Raw genomic sequence first — 16,809 nt, 5'->3', positions numbered from 1 at the left:
TCAAATCTTCTAGATTGAAGTGTCCAACTTTAATTAAGAAATCAGAGTATTATAATTGCTATTGAGAAGCTAAACAGACTATAAATGATATATTCTATAAGATGTCCTAAAATTATAGTTATAGAATATTACAGAGATCCTTCTATGAAAATTCTGGGCTATTATTCCACTTCCCCGCCTTGAGTAAAAAGACTTTACTGGAAACTTCTTCCATACACTACACACCTGATCTCAGTTCTGCTAGATAGGCCTCATTATGGTGTTCTAAAGTCCTTTAAACATCTGAAGATAATTACTCTGCCTACCTTTAGGACATTTGGTGTTATCTTACATATAATCTTTTAAGTTTTTTGTTTTTCTTGCCTTGGGATTTTTCTCTCTCTTATAATGGATAGTATATTACCAACAATACCTGAAGAAATCCATGGTCTTCTATAATTGAAGGTTCTCAACAGTATGGTGTGTGTGTGTGTGTGTGTGTGTGTGTGTGTGTGTGTGTCCTTGCACCCTTACCCCGACCCACTAGTAGAGACCAAAGCACACTATCTACTGTATCACTCCCCACCTTATTTCCTCCAAACAGTGTTTCACTGAACTTGGAGCTCAGCATCTTATGGTTGGAGTGGCTGGGAGCAAGTCCCAGCAATTCTCCCATCTCTGCCCCTCACAGTGCAGGAGTTAGTGCAACAGCACACCTGGCTTTTAGATGTTGAGGATCTGAACTTAGATCCTTGTACTTGCACAGCAAGTGTTCTTACCCATTAAGTCATCTCTCTACCACTAGTAATGTTGCCTCTAAATGGGAAGATGAGGAAAAAAATTACCATAGTATTGTTATATCGTATAATGCATTAATATATAGTGAAAATGAACTCAAATTAGGTGTGATTGAATTAGCCTTTACTACTTACTATGTACCTTGTTATTTGTGACCTGTTCCAAACCTATATTTCCTCCCATCTGAATTAGAGCAAATGATCAAATACAAATAAAATGCTCATTGTGATGGCCCAATGTGTTAATGTAAGCCAAATATTTTATATATAGCATTTATGCCAAGTACTGCTCTGTTAGCTATTACATTTTCTTAGCAAGATTCCCTGGTACCTCCCTATTTGGGAGACAGAGACAGAGGCAGGGAGAGGCCATCCAGGTCTGTATAGTAAGTTCCAGACCAGTAAGCACAACATAGGGACGCTACTGTCTCACTGGGATACTTATGTAACAAAGTGTCAACAGTAAGGCTTGTCTTCTAACTTTGTTTCTTAAAGTTGCAAAATTGTCTCTTCAACAGACCTCACAAGATACTTTTGACAAAGTATTAATAGTAGTTATCTTTCCTAACACCTCACAAGTACTTCTTTTCCTCCCCCTCCCTTCTCCTCTTTCTTCTTTTTTGAGACTAGTTCAATTTTGTCCAGAATTCCTAATCTTCTGGCCTTAATCTCAGTAGTATGAGGAATCACAATCATACCCCATACCCCATATCTACTCCATATCACATGTGGCAATATTTTTTTCACATATTTGACTTCTATATAATCCAAAAAAAAAACACAGCACTCATTTTTTTAAGTCTCCAAACTTCTGTAATACTGCTTGGTTGTCTAGTCTAAAACAAAATTATTGCAAGAGATAGAGCTAAAAACAAAAATAAAAAAAACTGAACTGCGGGGTGAGAGCACATCTTTAATCTCAACACTTGGGAAGCAGAGGAAGGGGGATCTCTGAGTTCGAGGCTAGCCTGGTCTATAGAATGAGTTCCAGGACAGCCAGGGTTACACAGAGAAACCCAGTCTCAAGAATAAACAAAACAACAACAATAATAAAAAACCAAAACCAACCAACCAAACAAAATAAAACACTGCTGAGCTGCTGAGACGGCTCAGTGATTTAAAGACACTAGTTTCCCTCCAGAGGACTCAGGTTTGATTCTCAGAACCCACATAGGGGCTCCCAACCATGTTCCAAAGGATTTGATGCCCAATTCTGGTTTCCTCAGGCACCAAGTATACAGACACTACACAGGCACATATGCAGGTACAACACCCATACAATACATTTTAAAAAATAAAAGCATGTTCCAAATTGATTGCCTTTTGTAAATTTTTGAACATTGTTTTCATACAGAATAAAAAACGTTAGTAGCTTTTAAACTTCATTAGTTTATCAGTACAGATCAAGATGATGTTTTTTAAAATGTTTTTCATTAGCCAGGAGATGGTGGATCCCCACACTCAGGAGGCAGAGGCAGGTGGATCTCTCTGTGAGTTCCAGGCCAGCCTGCTCTCCCAACCTCCAAGACAGCTAGGGCTACACAAAGAAACCCTGCTCAAAAACAAAAAAAAAAAAAAAACAAAACAAAAATGTTGTTTATTATTATTAATTTGAGTGTATGTATGTACATCTACATTTGAGTGTGGGGGCCAGAGGATGTTAGATCCCCTGGAGCTGGAGTTCCAGGCACCTGTGAGTTGTCTGATGTGAGTGGTTAGAAGAGAACTTTGGGTTCTCTGCAAAAACAGTATGTTCTCTTAGCCACTGAGCCATTTCTCCAGGCCCTAGGATGATTTACAAATGGAGTTTTAAGAGAATGTATCTTGCTTGGTGGTAGTATACAAGCCTTTAATCACATCACTTGGGAGTCAGAGGCAGGCCGATCTATGTGAGTTCCATGCCAGCCTAGTCTATAGAGTTCCAGGACAGCTGGGGTATTACATAGAGAAATCCTGTCTTGAAAAACCAAACCAAACCAAACCAATATAACAATAACAATAAAAAAGAATTTCCCTTCAATGTCTATATGTTTATATGCTACCAATGGAGGCTATGTCACTTATTTACATGACCTTGCAAATCCATAAAAGAGAGTACTTACTACTTTCAAAGCTGGAAACATCTTTAGAAAAACATGAATTTGAAAACAAAAACAAAATTAAAACATGTTAGCACTTAGAAAACAAAATCAAGAAAAAAGTAAATAAATTTAATGGCTCATAATTTAATTATACATTGAACAAAGCTAGTAAAAGACTACATATAAACTAAATAGATGAACTTAAATTTTGCTACTGGAGAATTTCTCCAGGGTCCTTCTGACTAACATGCATGACCCTCCCTCCAGTAGAGGGAGCAAAATACTAAGAATGGAAGCAGAATGGAAGATAAGTTTGTACCTTTTAAGTATACCTAAGTATAGTTTTGATACATCCATCTTAGACATTTCAAAAGCTGTGTGTAGATACTCTGGTTGCAGTATATAGAAACATCAAGCCAGACTTGATCTGGAAGCTTTATCCCCCTATGAAAAGTCTCCCTCATAGTGGAAAGTGCTATTCAGACTGCTGGGAGAGAATTGTCATCAACAGATTTTTATAGCTGTGTGCTATACTATTAATCTGCTAAGCAAGCTGTGCCACTAGTGCAACAGTGACAAGTCTGTTATGAGGATAAACAACCACTGTTTCATTAGATTTGAGATGCCCCACATCTGGTACTGTAAACCTCGTCAAGAGCCTACAGCTGGGAAGGTCATAGACCCATTGGGGAAGCTACTGTTTTTGTTTCCTATGTGGATATGATCTGCCTACCAAATTGCCTTCTAAATAATCCTGTTCATGCCACTAGATTATAGCTGCTGTCTGCGTTAAGTCAAAGAAGCAGTATTTTTGTGGTAGACAGTAACTAACGAACTACTGGCCAAAGTACTGAGGAAAAGTGAATACTGAACATTCTGCCCTAAATGGGACCTCTGTATTGCCCCTTCCAAGGCTCAGAGAACATTTCACAAGAGGAAAAATACACACTGTCACAGTGGAGAGAAGGGAACTGTTTTGGAATGTTGTCTCTTGGGAGTGACATATCTACTGTAGCTCTGATTACCTCTTCAAAACCTGTACATGATTGGATCTATCACCAACATCCAGTCATAGAGGCTGGAGAGGCTCATCGGTCCTACCCCTCTCTGAGAATCTATGGGCAGTTGCTAGGGAGGGAGGGAGATTTTCATCATTGTTATAGCTACTAGCCAGGTGTCCAAGTCTCTATAAACAGTCTCTCACCCATACTCCTGTAAGCAATGCTAATGAAAATAAAAGGAAAGCAAAATGGAGACTGGTTGGAAAGAGGAAGTGGAATAGTGGAAAACAAGAAAAGTTAAAACAGAGTGTGTTGGGGCTAGAGAGATGGCTCAGGGGTTAAGAGTACTGACTGTTCTTTCATAGGACCCGGGTTCAATTCCCAGCACCCATATGGCAGCTTACAACTGTCTGTAACGCTAGTTGTAGGGAATCTGATACCTTTACCCAAAGCACATAAAATAAAGGTTAAATAAATTATTTAAATAAAAAACAGAGTGTGTTAATAAAATCAAAATACATTATATGCACAATGAATATACAACACATATATATATATATATATATATATATATATATATGTATGTATACACACACACACATACTATATTCATGAAAAGGTCAAAACAAAGTTTCCTGTTATGTGTAATTAAGATATGCTAATAAAAATTTTAAAAAACAGTATGTTGAAATGTTTTTTGAAATAAAACAAGGCTGGGCTTGGGGCAAAAGCTTGTAATCCCAGATACATGGGAAGCTGAGGCACAAGGATTGTAAATTTACAGCCCTGCCAAGCCTACAGAGTTAGTTCAAAACCAATGTAAGCATCTTAGTGAGGCAGGTGTAGTAGCTCACTCCTTTAATATTAGCACTTGAGAGGCAGAAGCAGTCAGATCACTGACATCTGGGTTATGGGCTCCCAAAATGATATAGACAAACCCTGTTTCAAACAAAACAAAACAAACAGAAATCTGTCTTGAAATGAAAAATAAAAAGAGGGCTAAGGATAAAGCACAATGGTAGATTACTTGCCTATCATGCCCTGTGTTGATCCTCTAAGCATTAACCAGGTACATTAGTCAATATAATAACCAGGACATATTAGCCAGGTGTGATATTATAGTTCTATAATTCTAGCACTCAAGATACAGAAGCAAGGAGATCAGAAGTTCTAGATAAACCATAGGGAGTTTGACATTGAGGCCAGCCTGTGAAACATGAGATTTGGTCTCAAAAAAAGAAAAAAAGAAATCCATAGTATTTCATTGTATACTCATTCTTACAGGAAAAATATTGGAACATTTCACTTGGCAGAAACAGCCAGCCAGATATATGTGAGTCCAAGGCCAGCATGGTTTACATAGTGAGTTACAGGTTAACCAGTCTATACAGAGTGACGCCTTGTCTCAAAACAAATTCATAAATAATTTAGTAAACTTTTATATTACCATATTTAATATGTTTTTGTCAGAAGAGTAATATTCTCACATGACAAAAATTACAGAATGCAGGTAGAAAAAAGTATAAATGTATTACCCTTAAATAACCTATTTCCTTCTGGTATATTTTCATTTGCATATTAGAATACTAGTATAAAAGTATAGTTAGAAAGGCATTTATTAAGTACCCAACTATAATCTAACAGTTCCAAGTATTTTCAAATCTTTTGTTAATCACATACACACACACACACACACACACACACACACACGCACACGCACACGCACACGCACACGCACACGCACACGCACACGCACACGCACGCACATTCTAAAGACAGGTGTAGTCCTGGTTGTCCTGGAACTCTACATGGACCAGGCACAGATGCCTCTGTGTCTTAAATGCTGGGATTAAAGTCATGAGCCACTATAACCCAGCTCATAATTTTATATTTAAAGATCAGCAAAAAGGCTGGAGAGAAAGCTCAGAGGTTGGGAGTACTTGCTGATCTAGCAAAGGAGCCAAATTCAGATCTCAGCACCCATCTCAGGTGGCTCAAAACGACTATGATGCCACATACTGATGCCACCCCCTCTGGCATCTGAGGACACACACATAAATAAATCTCCTTTTGTTCCTGTTTTGTTGTTTTGTTTTTCAAGACAAGGGTTTCCCTGTGTAGTCTTGGCTGTCCTACAACTTGCTTTCTAGACCAGGCTAGGCTCAAGAGATCTGCCTACCTCTGCTTCCCGAATGCTGGGATTAAAAGTGTGGACACCATGCCTGCCTATAAATAACTCTATATACAAATAAGAAAACAGAGAAATACAGATATTAAATAGTTAGCTCAAAGTCACACATCTGAAATATGAGGAGCTAAGAGTCTAATGCAGAGTCTTCTACCAGTATCAGTACTCTGAACTATTTTACTAAGATCACAGTTTGGATTTACATCTTATTCCTGAGGAATCATTAACATTTTCTCAGTGGTAGCCTTCAAGGTACTTTTAATGGTGATGTTAATATATTAAATAAGCATGTGATAATAAGATGTGTTTTTCTACATGAAATGTGTTTGGGGGCTGGAGAGATGGCTCAGCAGTTAAAAGCACTGGCTGCTTGTCCAGATGACTCATTCTCAATTCCCAGCACCTACATGATACCTCACAACCATCTATAACTCCAGCCAAGGGGATCCAACAATGTCTTCTGGCCTCTGTGGGCACTGGGCAAGTACATGGTACATATACATGCATGCAGGCAAAACACCCACACATAAAATAAAATAATATATTTTACAAATACATTTTTTGACACATTACTTTTGCTATGTTAGTGTCAAAATGCTTTTCAAAAGATTCTATCAGTTAATAAGGCCATGCACATTGCTAACATCCCCACAAACATGCCGGCATTAAGCATGAAGATGAGAACTGGTGGGATGGCTCAGTAGGTACGGGTACTTGCTGACAAGCCTGGTGACACAAATTTGATCCTAGAATCCAGATATGGAGTCCCAACCTCTACACGTATCTCAGCATGCATGCTTCTACATACATTCACACACAGAATAAATAAATAAATAAATGTAAAGGCATTTTTTGAAAGCATGAACATTGAAAAATTGTTTCTAATAAATGAAACGAATGTTCTACATTACTTTTTTCAACACACTGAATTTTAACCAAAGTCCCACATTACCTTGGCTTTACAATTTTTGATTTCCTGGGTTCTTGATGTGTGTTTTGTTTCTCCACAGGTTTTCTAATGTACTCAAACTGGCCTAAACTTTCAACCCTGCCTCAGTTAGCCAGAAACTACGATCACAGAGGTGAACTCCATTGTGCCTGTTTTCTGAGTTTCTTCCTCTCTGTTTTACGCAGTGATCAGAGAGATGTTAGGTTTGCTGATAAATCTGTATGAGCCTGAATAGGAATATCAATACTATGCCTATCATTTTCATACTAAAACATCTCCAGACTGTTGTTTCCTATTTTATTATCATAGTTACTAAGGTTTCATTTTGATGAAATAAGCTGTTAAAAGTGAACACAAAAGCAATAAGACATATTAAAACTTACTGTTCCAAAATACAAAGAATTGCTTCTAATATGATTTTAATAGCAAGATAATCCTGTCAAAATATGCAGTCAATATAATTCTGACTTTGAGAAATCTTGAATAAGTCTCATTTAAAATTAACTGTGTAGAAGCCTACTCACCCTCAAATTGCCAAATAAAAACAAGAAAGCTACATACCTGTCGCTGTAAACATAGGTGATTTCTGTTATGTAAATGCTGATGATTAGACAATGAGGAAGGCCAACTCCGAGCCTGATATTGCAACTGAGTTTGAGCCATGTCAGAAGGCCGTGCTACAAGATGTGAAGTAAACTGCCGATCAAGGTCATGATCTAAAACATGATTTGAATTATCTTGTCCAAATGTTGTTTCATCAAATTGAGGGAGGAGACCCTCTTGAAGGAGGTCCTCTGGGTCAAGTCCTGTAAATGGTTCTGTATGAGATTCCACTTGATGAAGTAAATTCTCTTCTAAAGATGAAAAACCATTAGTTTCCACATGGTCATTGAAATGACCCATTGGAGGTCCTGAGTCAACAGGATCTGGGAAGCTCATGTGCACAGGAGATAATTTTGAATTGCTATAATTACCCTGAGGATGTGACGAATGTAAAATATGAAAATTATTTGAATTCAATGATGGAGTGGGGTTTAGGATATGCTGAGCAGATTCTTGCTTAATTCCCCTATGAGGTGAAAAGGAGTTACTTCCGGCAAAATCAGATAAAGCCTGATTTGTGTGACTGGGTGCAAGAACTGCAGATGACTGAAGGAGACTGCTTGGTGACACATGACCACTGGAGAAGGAGCAATGTGCAGGAAACTGCTGTGCGTTGCTGACAGAACAGGAAGTCATACTTGGAGAAGGTCTGTTAAAGTTTCCTTCCTGATGACTGCCACACTTGAGGAAGTGTACTGGGGGATTTGCTGCTTGAGAAAAGTGCACTGAAAGAGACTGTTGGGAAGGGGAGGTGTTAGTTATGTGTGGTGGGTGGTTAGCATTAACTCTGTGGGGACCAGAAACATTAATGTCTATAAAATTTTTAGACTGGCCAAGAGAATTTTGCCCTGGGTTAAGATTACTTCTGTTTTGTTGTGAGCGAAGTGAAGTACACTGTGTTTGATGTTCACTGGCCTGAAATAAGGCAAAATCATGGTGCACAACAAAGCTCTTACTTTGATGGAGAGAGTGTGAATGTCCTTGTTGATGAAAAGGAGATCCATTTTGATTAGAAAGGCCAGTGGCTGTCTGATGACCCCACATTGGGCTGCCATCTGCTACATCTTGAAACAAGCCATTGGCTTGGTTTTGGGGATGGATTGGAGAGCAATTGAATTGAGAGTGTGGGGACAATACATGTTCAGCTGGGCTGCCAAAAGACTGATTAACTTGATGAAATTTCATTGAGTCAAACTGATTTAATTGTTCAAAATCCGTCATTTTCTGATGCGTTGGAGTACCTTGAACATGGTTTAATGAATCTATATGCAAAGGCTCAAACTCTGCACCCAAGTTCAATTCATCTACTAGTGAAACAGGTCCCGGCTGGACAAATGCATCATCTGACAAGCCTTCTAATGTCTCACCAAAAAGATTAGTATCATCAAAAAAATCCATCATTGGATCTGTCATTTTGAAACTTCAGTGACAATTTGGGTTGTTCACTCCAAACAAAGTATGTTCACCTTCTCTGTGGCAAGTAGTCCTGTATCATTTCTGACGGTCATCAACTAATCCAAAACAGGCCAGTGTTCATTATTGCTCTACATAATGACATGTCATGAAGAGTCAGAATCCTAGAAAAATAAGAACAAAAGTAATTTAAATTTAGTAGTAGGTATTCATTAAACATATAAATAAAACACACAGTACTTTGTGTGTGATAATTCATTGCAAATAGGTCATTAATATTCTATACAGAGGAAAAAAGACTCCTGTGGGGGACAAAACTATTTATTTAAAAGTAAAACTGCATATTACTTTACTCTGAAGTACATACATTAGTTTTGCTGAGAACTACACACACACACACACACACACATACATACACACACACACACACCCCTACCAAATTTGGCTAAATTATATCTAGATATCAATGTGTCATCAATCACAACATCATCTCATGCTTTGATAAACAACATGTACCCATATCCTGGTAGTGTATATGCCTATACTCCCAACACATGAATGTCTAAGGCAGGAAGATCCAATTCAGAGAGCCTAGACTACAGAGTGAGTTTCCAAGGACAGTCTGGGCTACAGAGTAAAACCTTATCTCAAAACAAAAACAAGCATTTGTAATATAAAATCCTTCACAATAATCTTAATTAACTGAAGAAAACTATACTGGAAAAAAATGGGATGAAATAAAGTATGGTGAAGGGAAAGTATTAGGTGATAAAAACCTAGATACTAAAGTTTTCCCTTTAACTGTAGAATAGAAAATTATTCACTAAGCACAAATAACAAGGGGAAAAATGGAAATAATAGCTAACAGCAATTTATTCATCCTTATTTTTGGAAAAGCAAACATAAAAAATAAAAACAGAGGCTGGGTGTCAGTGGTGCATGCCTTAATCCCAGCACTGGGGAGGCAGAGGCAGGTGGATCTCTGTGAGTTCAAGGCCAGCCTGATCTCCAGATCGAGTGCCAGGATAGGCTCCAAAGCTACACAGAGAAACCCTGTCTTGAAAAACCAAAATAAATAAAAAAAATAAATAATTTAAAAAATAAATGAATAAAAACAGAAAGATCATGTTACTGTGTCGCTTTAGGGTTTCATTGTATTATCATTATAATATACTCTAATACTTGCTGCAAAATAGTCCTATAGGACTAGTTAGAAGAAAACCTAGTTTTTACTTCAGCAAAATGAAAAGTTTTGATATGAAAGGTTTTTAAGCTACACATAAAAATTAAAAGCCCAGTGTTGGGGGACACACTTGTAATCCCAGTACTCAGGAGGTAGAAGCATGAGGATCTTTGTGAATTCAAGACCAGCCTGGTCTGCAGAGTGAATTCTAGGAAAACTAATTACTTGGTGAGATCTGTCTAAAAACAAAAACAAAAACAAAACCGCACAAGCAACCAGTGTGGTGTTGAAATGCACAGCACCACCTACTCAGATACTGAGACAGGAGGATTGTGAGTTCAAGGCCAGCTGTGGTGACCTAATGAGAGACTGTCTCAAAAATAAATAATTAAAAGTAAAAACATTTGTGCTTCAAAAGCTACATTAAAGAGCTGCCGGACTACCTTATAAAGGCCACATTCTCACCAATGAGTGTGGTGATATATTATTTATGATTAAGTAAAGCTTGCCTGAGGATTCAGAAAGCAAAGCCAACCACAAACTATAGAGATCAGGCAGTGGTGGTACACACCTTTAATCCCAGGACTCGGGATTAAGTAGTAGACGGATCTCTGAGTATAAGACTACCCTGGGCTACCAGCTTACACCTTTAATCCAAGAATTTTCGAGGTATAAAAGGTAGAGAGAGACATTCAGTCTCAGGATTAGTCTCTAGCCAGGTTGAGGAGAGCATAGAAGTCTGAGTGAATCTTAGGAGCATTGAAGTTGGGAGCAGTTTGAGGTTCGCCCCTTTGGCCTGAACTGAGGTAGAGAAAAAAGCAAGTGGCTGGCTGCTTTGATTTACTGATCTTCAGCTTGAAGCTTGAACCCCAATATCTGTCTCTAGGTCTTATATATTTTGTGCTACAAATTCCAACCCTCAGGACTCTGGCTCTCAGCTGTGTTCTAGGAGAAAAAGAAACAACCCGGGGCATACTAAAGAGATACCTGGGCTTGTGGGCCCATGCCTGTATTAACAGAACTTCAAAGGTAAGGACAAGTAGATGAGGAGCTCAAGCCCAGCCTGGGGTACACAAAACCAAGTCTAAAAAACTAGAAGGAAATGAAGGAGAGGACAGTGAAGGGAAAACAGCAGAGAAGAGGGGAAGGGAGGGACAGCGAGGAGAGAGAACAGCATGAAGTGTTGGATGTGGTGGCACATGCCTGCAATCCTAGCAAACAAACAAACAAAACAACTCTGTGATTACTAGAAACCACTGCTGGGTGTGGTGATGCATACCTGTAAATCTAAAGAATCATAGGTTGGAAGCCAGCCTAGACTAAAGAGAAAGACTGTCATTAGAAAGGAGGAAGAGGGTCTGGGAGAGATGGCTAGGCAGCTAAGAGTACCCAATCCTCCTCCAGAGGACTTGTGTTTGGTTGGCTCACAACAGCCTATAACTCCAGCTCCAGAGAATGATGTGACACTGTCTTTGGCCACCATGGGCACACAGACAAATGTGACATATATACATATATACATACACATAAATAAAAAAAATCTTTGAAATTAAAAAAAAAATGGAAAGAATGAGGCCAGTGAGATGTCTCAGCAGATAAAATTGTTTGCTATTAAGTATAGCACATGTGAAACCCACATACATATACACACACACATATTTATATATACATGTACAGACAGATACACATAAGTAATAAAACTTTTTTAAAAAGAGGGGATGAAAAAGCCAGTGAATTGTTCACTTAAATAGATTGAATCATATGTAAAGTACATCACTAAAATTATTTTAAATAGTATCTTAAATAATACAAGGCTTCATAAGGTCATATAAGTATAAACTTTACTTAAGCATATCACCCCATGCAGATGCACTCTGCTTCCTTGTTTTTTTAAAACAATATAACTTCATTCTTCTTTAGGCTAGAAAAAATTCCACTGTGAGCCAGGTGTAGTGATACACGCCTTTAGTCTTAGCACTAGGTAGTCAGAGGCAGACACACATTTGTGAGCTCAAGGCCAGCCTATGGAGCAAGTTCTGTGACAGCTACAAGGACTATAGCCTGTCAGTAGTGGTGCACATTTTTAATCCCAGCTCTTCTGTGATGGTGATGGAGAGGGTGGGGGCAGAGGTAGGTGGATCTCTGAGTTCAAGGCCGGCCTGGTCTGTAGTGAGTTCCAGGACACCCAAAGCTACACAGAGAAACCCTGTCTCAGGAGGGAAAGAAAAGGAAGACTCTAACAAAAACAAACAAAACACACACACACACACACACACACACACACACACACACACACACACACACACACACACACACACACACACACACACACACACACACACACTCGAGCAAAAAAAAAAAAAATCTTTTTAAAGTTTTAAAATGACTCGAGGCAAAAATTCTTCTCAAAGTAAGCTGGGGTGGTGGTGGTTGAGCTACTGTGATCATTTTACTTAACCAAAGTTTTAAACTTCAAAAATTAGCTAGCCAGGTAGCACACACCCATAATTCCTGCTCTTGGGGAGTCTGAGAAGAGTACTGCTGACTGAGCTACAAACTGAAATTCTGTCTCAGAAAACCAGGAGGGAAAAAAAAAAATACAAAACAAAACAAAATTTCCTGTGTTGTTAGCCAATTTTTCTTTTTTCCACTCCCCTAGTGGTCTTTCTTAATTTCTGTTCCTGGTACTGACCCAAGAATACCCTGCATGATTACTATGTGCACTAAGAATGCCTTGTCTATGTCAAGATGGTGAGTTTCTGTGGGGGGGGGGGGGGGGGGAAAGATGCTGGGCAAGCAGAGTCAGGCTGGGCCACACTGACTAGCAAAGTAAATTCCCTGCCCATTAGCAGTGTGACTATTTACAGTGCGGTTGTTTCTCAGACTCTTCACTAAAATCAAGTGTACAATTTACACAACAACCACACACACATACACAGTCAAATAGTAAGGCAGAAATAATTAGTTCTTGGATACATTGTATCTTGGGAGAAAAGTCCTAAGTATTTCACTTTATTATCTACCTAACCATTCCATCCTGAGAGGGAATATGATATTATACCCAGCACTTAGGAGGCAGAGACAGGCGGATCTCTGTGAGTTCGAGGCCAGCCTGGTCTCTAGAGCAGTGCCAGGATAGGCTCCAAAGCTACACAGAGAAACCCTGTCTCGAAAAACCAAAAGAGGGAATATGATGAAACTTCTTTCACTTGGGGATGGAGTGAAGGACACACACACTAACCCAAGAGCTTGTCTCTTGCTTGATGCCAGTCCTAAACAGAGATCTGTATCTTTGAATGACTTCAAGTGTGCTTATTGGTTCTGCTCCCCTGGGACAACTAACCAACACTTGGGCACTAGAGAGATGACTTGGCTGTTAAGAGCCATGTACTGTTTTTACAGAGGACATGAGTTTGGGTCCCAGCACTCAAATCAGATGGCTTACAACTGTCTTTAACTTTGGCCTGAAGGGACCCAACAGCCTCTTCTGGCCTCAGTGGGCAGTGCACTTCATGTGCACAAATCTATATTCTGACACAGACACATACAAATAATTAATATTTTAATAATAAAAAAAAAAGGATACCAGGTTGTAGTGGTGGTAGCACACACCTTTATTCCCAGCACTCAGGAAGCAGAGGCAGGTGGATCTCATGAGTTTGAGGCCAGCCTGATCTAGACAGTGAGTTTCAAGACAGCAAGGACTATGCAGAGAACCCTGGGGGGGAGGGGGGAGGACAGGGACACAACAACAACAACAACAACAAAAACATTTGTCCCAGCACTTTGGAATCAGAAGCAAGTGGAGCTCTGTAAGTTCTAGACTGGTCAGGGTTACATCATTAGACTTTATCTAAAAAAACAAAAAAATAAACATATAACAAAAAGACACCAGCATTTGGTTCCAAAGGGAAAAAAAAAATTGAGTAACAAGGATCCTTACTGACTCTGTCACAAATGAAAGACTCTATCCTAAGTACTTTATATGATGGCTAATTATGTAATACATACTAAAATGTTTTCCCTATCAAAGGAAGATGACACCTTTGCTATAATTACTGAGAATAAGTGCTTGAGGAAAACTTTGATAGAATGCAACAGAATAACCCAGGAAATATTAGTAGAAATAAAAATTTAGAGTATCATAAAATGTAATCTATTTGTTTGAAGCACCTTATGATTTTATGGATATAAGTGTTTTGCCTGCTTGTATGTTTGTGTGCCAGATACATGCAGTGCCTTCAGAAGCTGGAAGAAGGGCATTGGATTCCCCTGGAACTGGAGTTACAGACGGTTGCTAGTCACCATGTGGGTGCTGGGAATTGAAACCAGGTACTCTGGAAGAGCAGGCAGTGTTTTTAATGACTGAACTATTACTCTAGCCCCTTACAATGCTGTTTTTAAAACAGGAAGCTCAGGGAGTTTTGAACAATCAATATTAAATAAAAATGTATAAATCTACAAATAGAGTCACTATTGTCTCATCATTATTTAGAGCTTTTAAATGGCAACAAAGACTACTAAAAGCTGAATATAATTAAGAATTAAAGCATGTAATAACCTGTCAGGTATTTCTATTTACTTTTTGATTAGGTCTTCTTCTTTCCTTTCCTGGGAAAGGAAATATTACCTGGTAGGCTAAATATATACATTCCAGAAAAACAGTCTCTTGCCTACAAACTGAAGTATGCCAACTAACCCCCACCAAAACCATTAGAGACATTATGGGAAGACAACGGTTTTGAGATTTCTTCACCTAAGCATGAGAACTCATACCTGTAATCCCAGCACTCAGAAGACTGAGGAAGATTTCTTCAAGTCCAGTTTGGATTGTACAGTGAATTCTAGGCTAGCCTGAACTAAGAGTGAGGCCCGCTCCTTCCCCTTGGTCATTCTGTCTCAAAAAGGAAAAAAAAAAATGTATTAAGTATGTGTTAATGGGGAATGAACTCAGGGACTTACTATATATGTCAGTCAAGCCACATCTCTAATCCTTTTAATTACTTTTCAGACAGAATCTAAGGTACCCAGGCTGGCTTTGAACTGAAGGCAATCCTGCCTCAGCCTCTTCAGTGTCAGGATTATATATACATGAGCCACCATGCCCACTTTATTTATTAAAATCAGTTTTATTCCTATCACTTAAATTGACCCAGCCAAAGATATACTGATATTTTCTTTCCTGCCCATCTCATTTTTCACTGTTTTTTAAATTATCTATCAGCAGTGTTTGCTCAGTTACCACTGAGGTCTTTTTGAAATGCTTATGTTAGCAAAAGAAATTCACCTCATTTCTCTCCTTTTTTCTGAATGTTCAACTTCAGACTCTGTAAATGACTGTAACCTATAAATATTGGCAGTACTTGGGGGTACTCTAACCTCTAAATTAGCAGTTCTTAACCTATGAGCTTTAATCCCTTTAGGGTTACTTATCAGATATCCTGCATATCAGATATTTACATCACAATTCCTAACAGTAGCAAAATTACAATTATGAAGTAGCAACAAAATAATTTTATGGTTGGGGGTCACCATAACATTAGGAACTGTATTAAAGAGCTGCAGCATTAGGAAGGTTGAAAACCACTGCTAAATGTTGGGGTATTGGAGATACTCTAACCTCAAAATGTTGAAGGTACTTGGCAGTGCCCTAACCTTCAAGTATTGATGGTATTTGGGGGTACCCTAATCTTTCATTTCTGTCTATACCAACTGTCAAGCTAATTTTAAGTAGTCTCATGGTATTAAATGTCACATGTACTGGTAATTCCCAATTTAAAATCTATTATATCTCTGCCTCAACATCAAACCCATATACACCTAAGAAATACTTGGCTTCTCCTCATGTATAATGGATATGAAACTAACCCAATATTTACTAGGTCATATTTAAAAACAGTAAGTAGCAGGTGTGAACTTCTGCCAGTTGTTTCAGGTCACTTCACTCACAATCCTCCAATGACTGCACTGCACCCATAATAAAAGCAGCACTCCTCATTCCAACTGTGTTATAACCATCCACTCCCACCTGAACAGCCAGCTCTCTGCCCACAGATCCTGCTCTCCTCTCAGATCACTCCCTTGCTTCAGTCACATGGCAGGAGAGTGATGTCAGCCAAAGAGCCCAATAGGCATCTTCAAATACCCTTCCATGTTTCTAAACAAAGGCAGGAATCATCAAAACTGTCTTCAGCAGGAACCTAGGAAACAGCCAAAGATTTGCAACTAAGAGAATGAAGAGAAAAGCAACAAAAAGCAAATCCCTATTGTTAAAGAAAATCTGCATTAAAATCCTGACAGAGCCAGGCGGTGGTGGTGAGCACATTTAATCCCAGCACTCTGGAGGTAGAGGCAAGTGGATCTCTGTTAGTTCAAGACCAGCCTGGTCTACAAGAGCTAGTTCCAAGACAGCCTCTAAAGTCACAGAGAAAACCTGTCTCGAAACCACCCCCCACCCCCACCCCCCAAAAAAAATCCTGGCAGAGCAGTGAGAATTATCTAAGGTGAAGGAAGAAAGCCTGGATTCAATTCCAGGACTAAAAGAGAAATAATGGGAAAGAGAGTCTGAACACAAGATAAAGATAAAAATGACCGCCCAGAAGCAATACAGTTACT

At 38.8% G+C, this 16,809-nt stretch overlaps 1 protein-coding gene across 10 annotated transcripts in view; it reads right to left on the bottom strand.

Moving 5' to 3' along the window:
* The window catches only part of Chd9 (chromodomain helicase DNA binding protein 9), a 231,300-nt gene that overhangs the window by 125,889 nt on the left and 88,602 nt on the right, over positions 1–16,809 (bottom strand). For 5 of the 10 annotated variants that reach the window (XM_027405565.2, XM_027405569.2, XM_027405567.2 and 2 more), the window contains one exon: positions 7,557–9,175. In XM_027405565.2, the coding sequence (XP_027261366.1) occupies positions 7,557–9,011 (1,455 nt within the window). In that variant the 5' untranslated portion in view covers positions 9,012–9,175. Of the gene's footprint in view, positions 1–7,556; positions 9,176–14,970; positions 15,089–16,222; positions 16,423–16,809 lie in introns of those variants that run through there. The other 5 variants (XM_027405561.2, XM_035442579.1, XM_027405563.2 and 2 more) reach the window with 3 other exon arrangements.

This window comes from Cricetulus griseus, chromosome 3 (genome assembly GCF_003668045.3).
Source record: "Cricetulus griseus strain 17A/GY chromosome 3, alternate assembly CriGri-PICRH-1.0, whole genome shotgun sequence".
NCBI classification, from domain to species: domain Eukaryota; kingdom Metazoa; phylum Chordata; class Mammalia; order Rodentia; family Cricetidae; genus Cricetulus; species Cricetulus griseus.
This window is presented reverse-complemented; position numbering and strand designations above follow the sequence as displayed.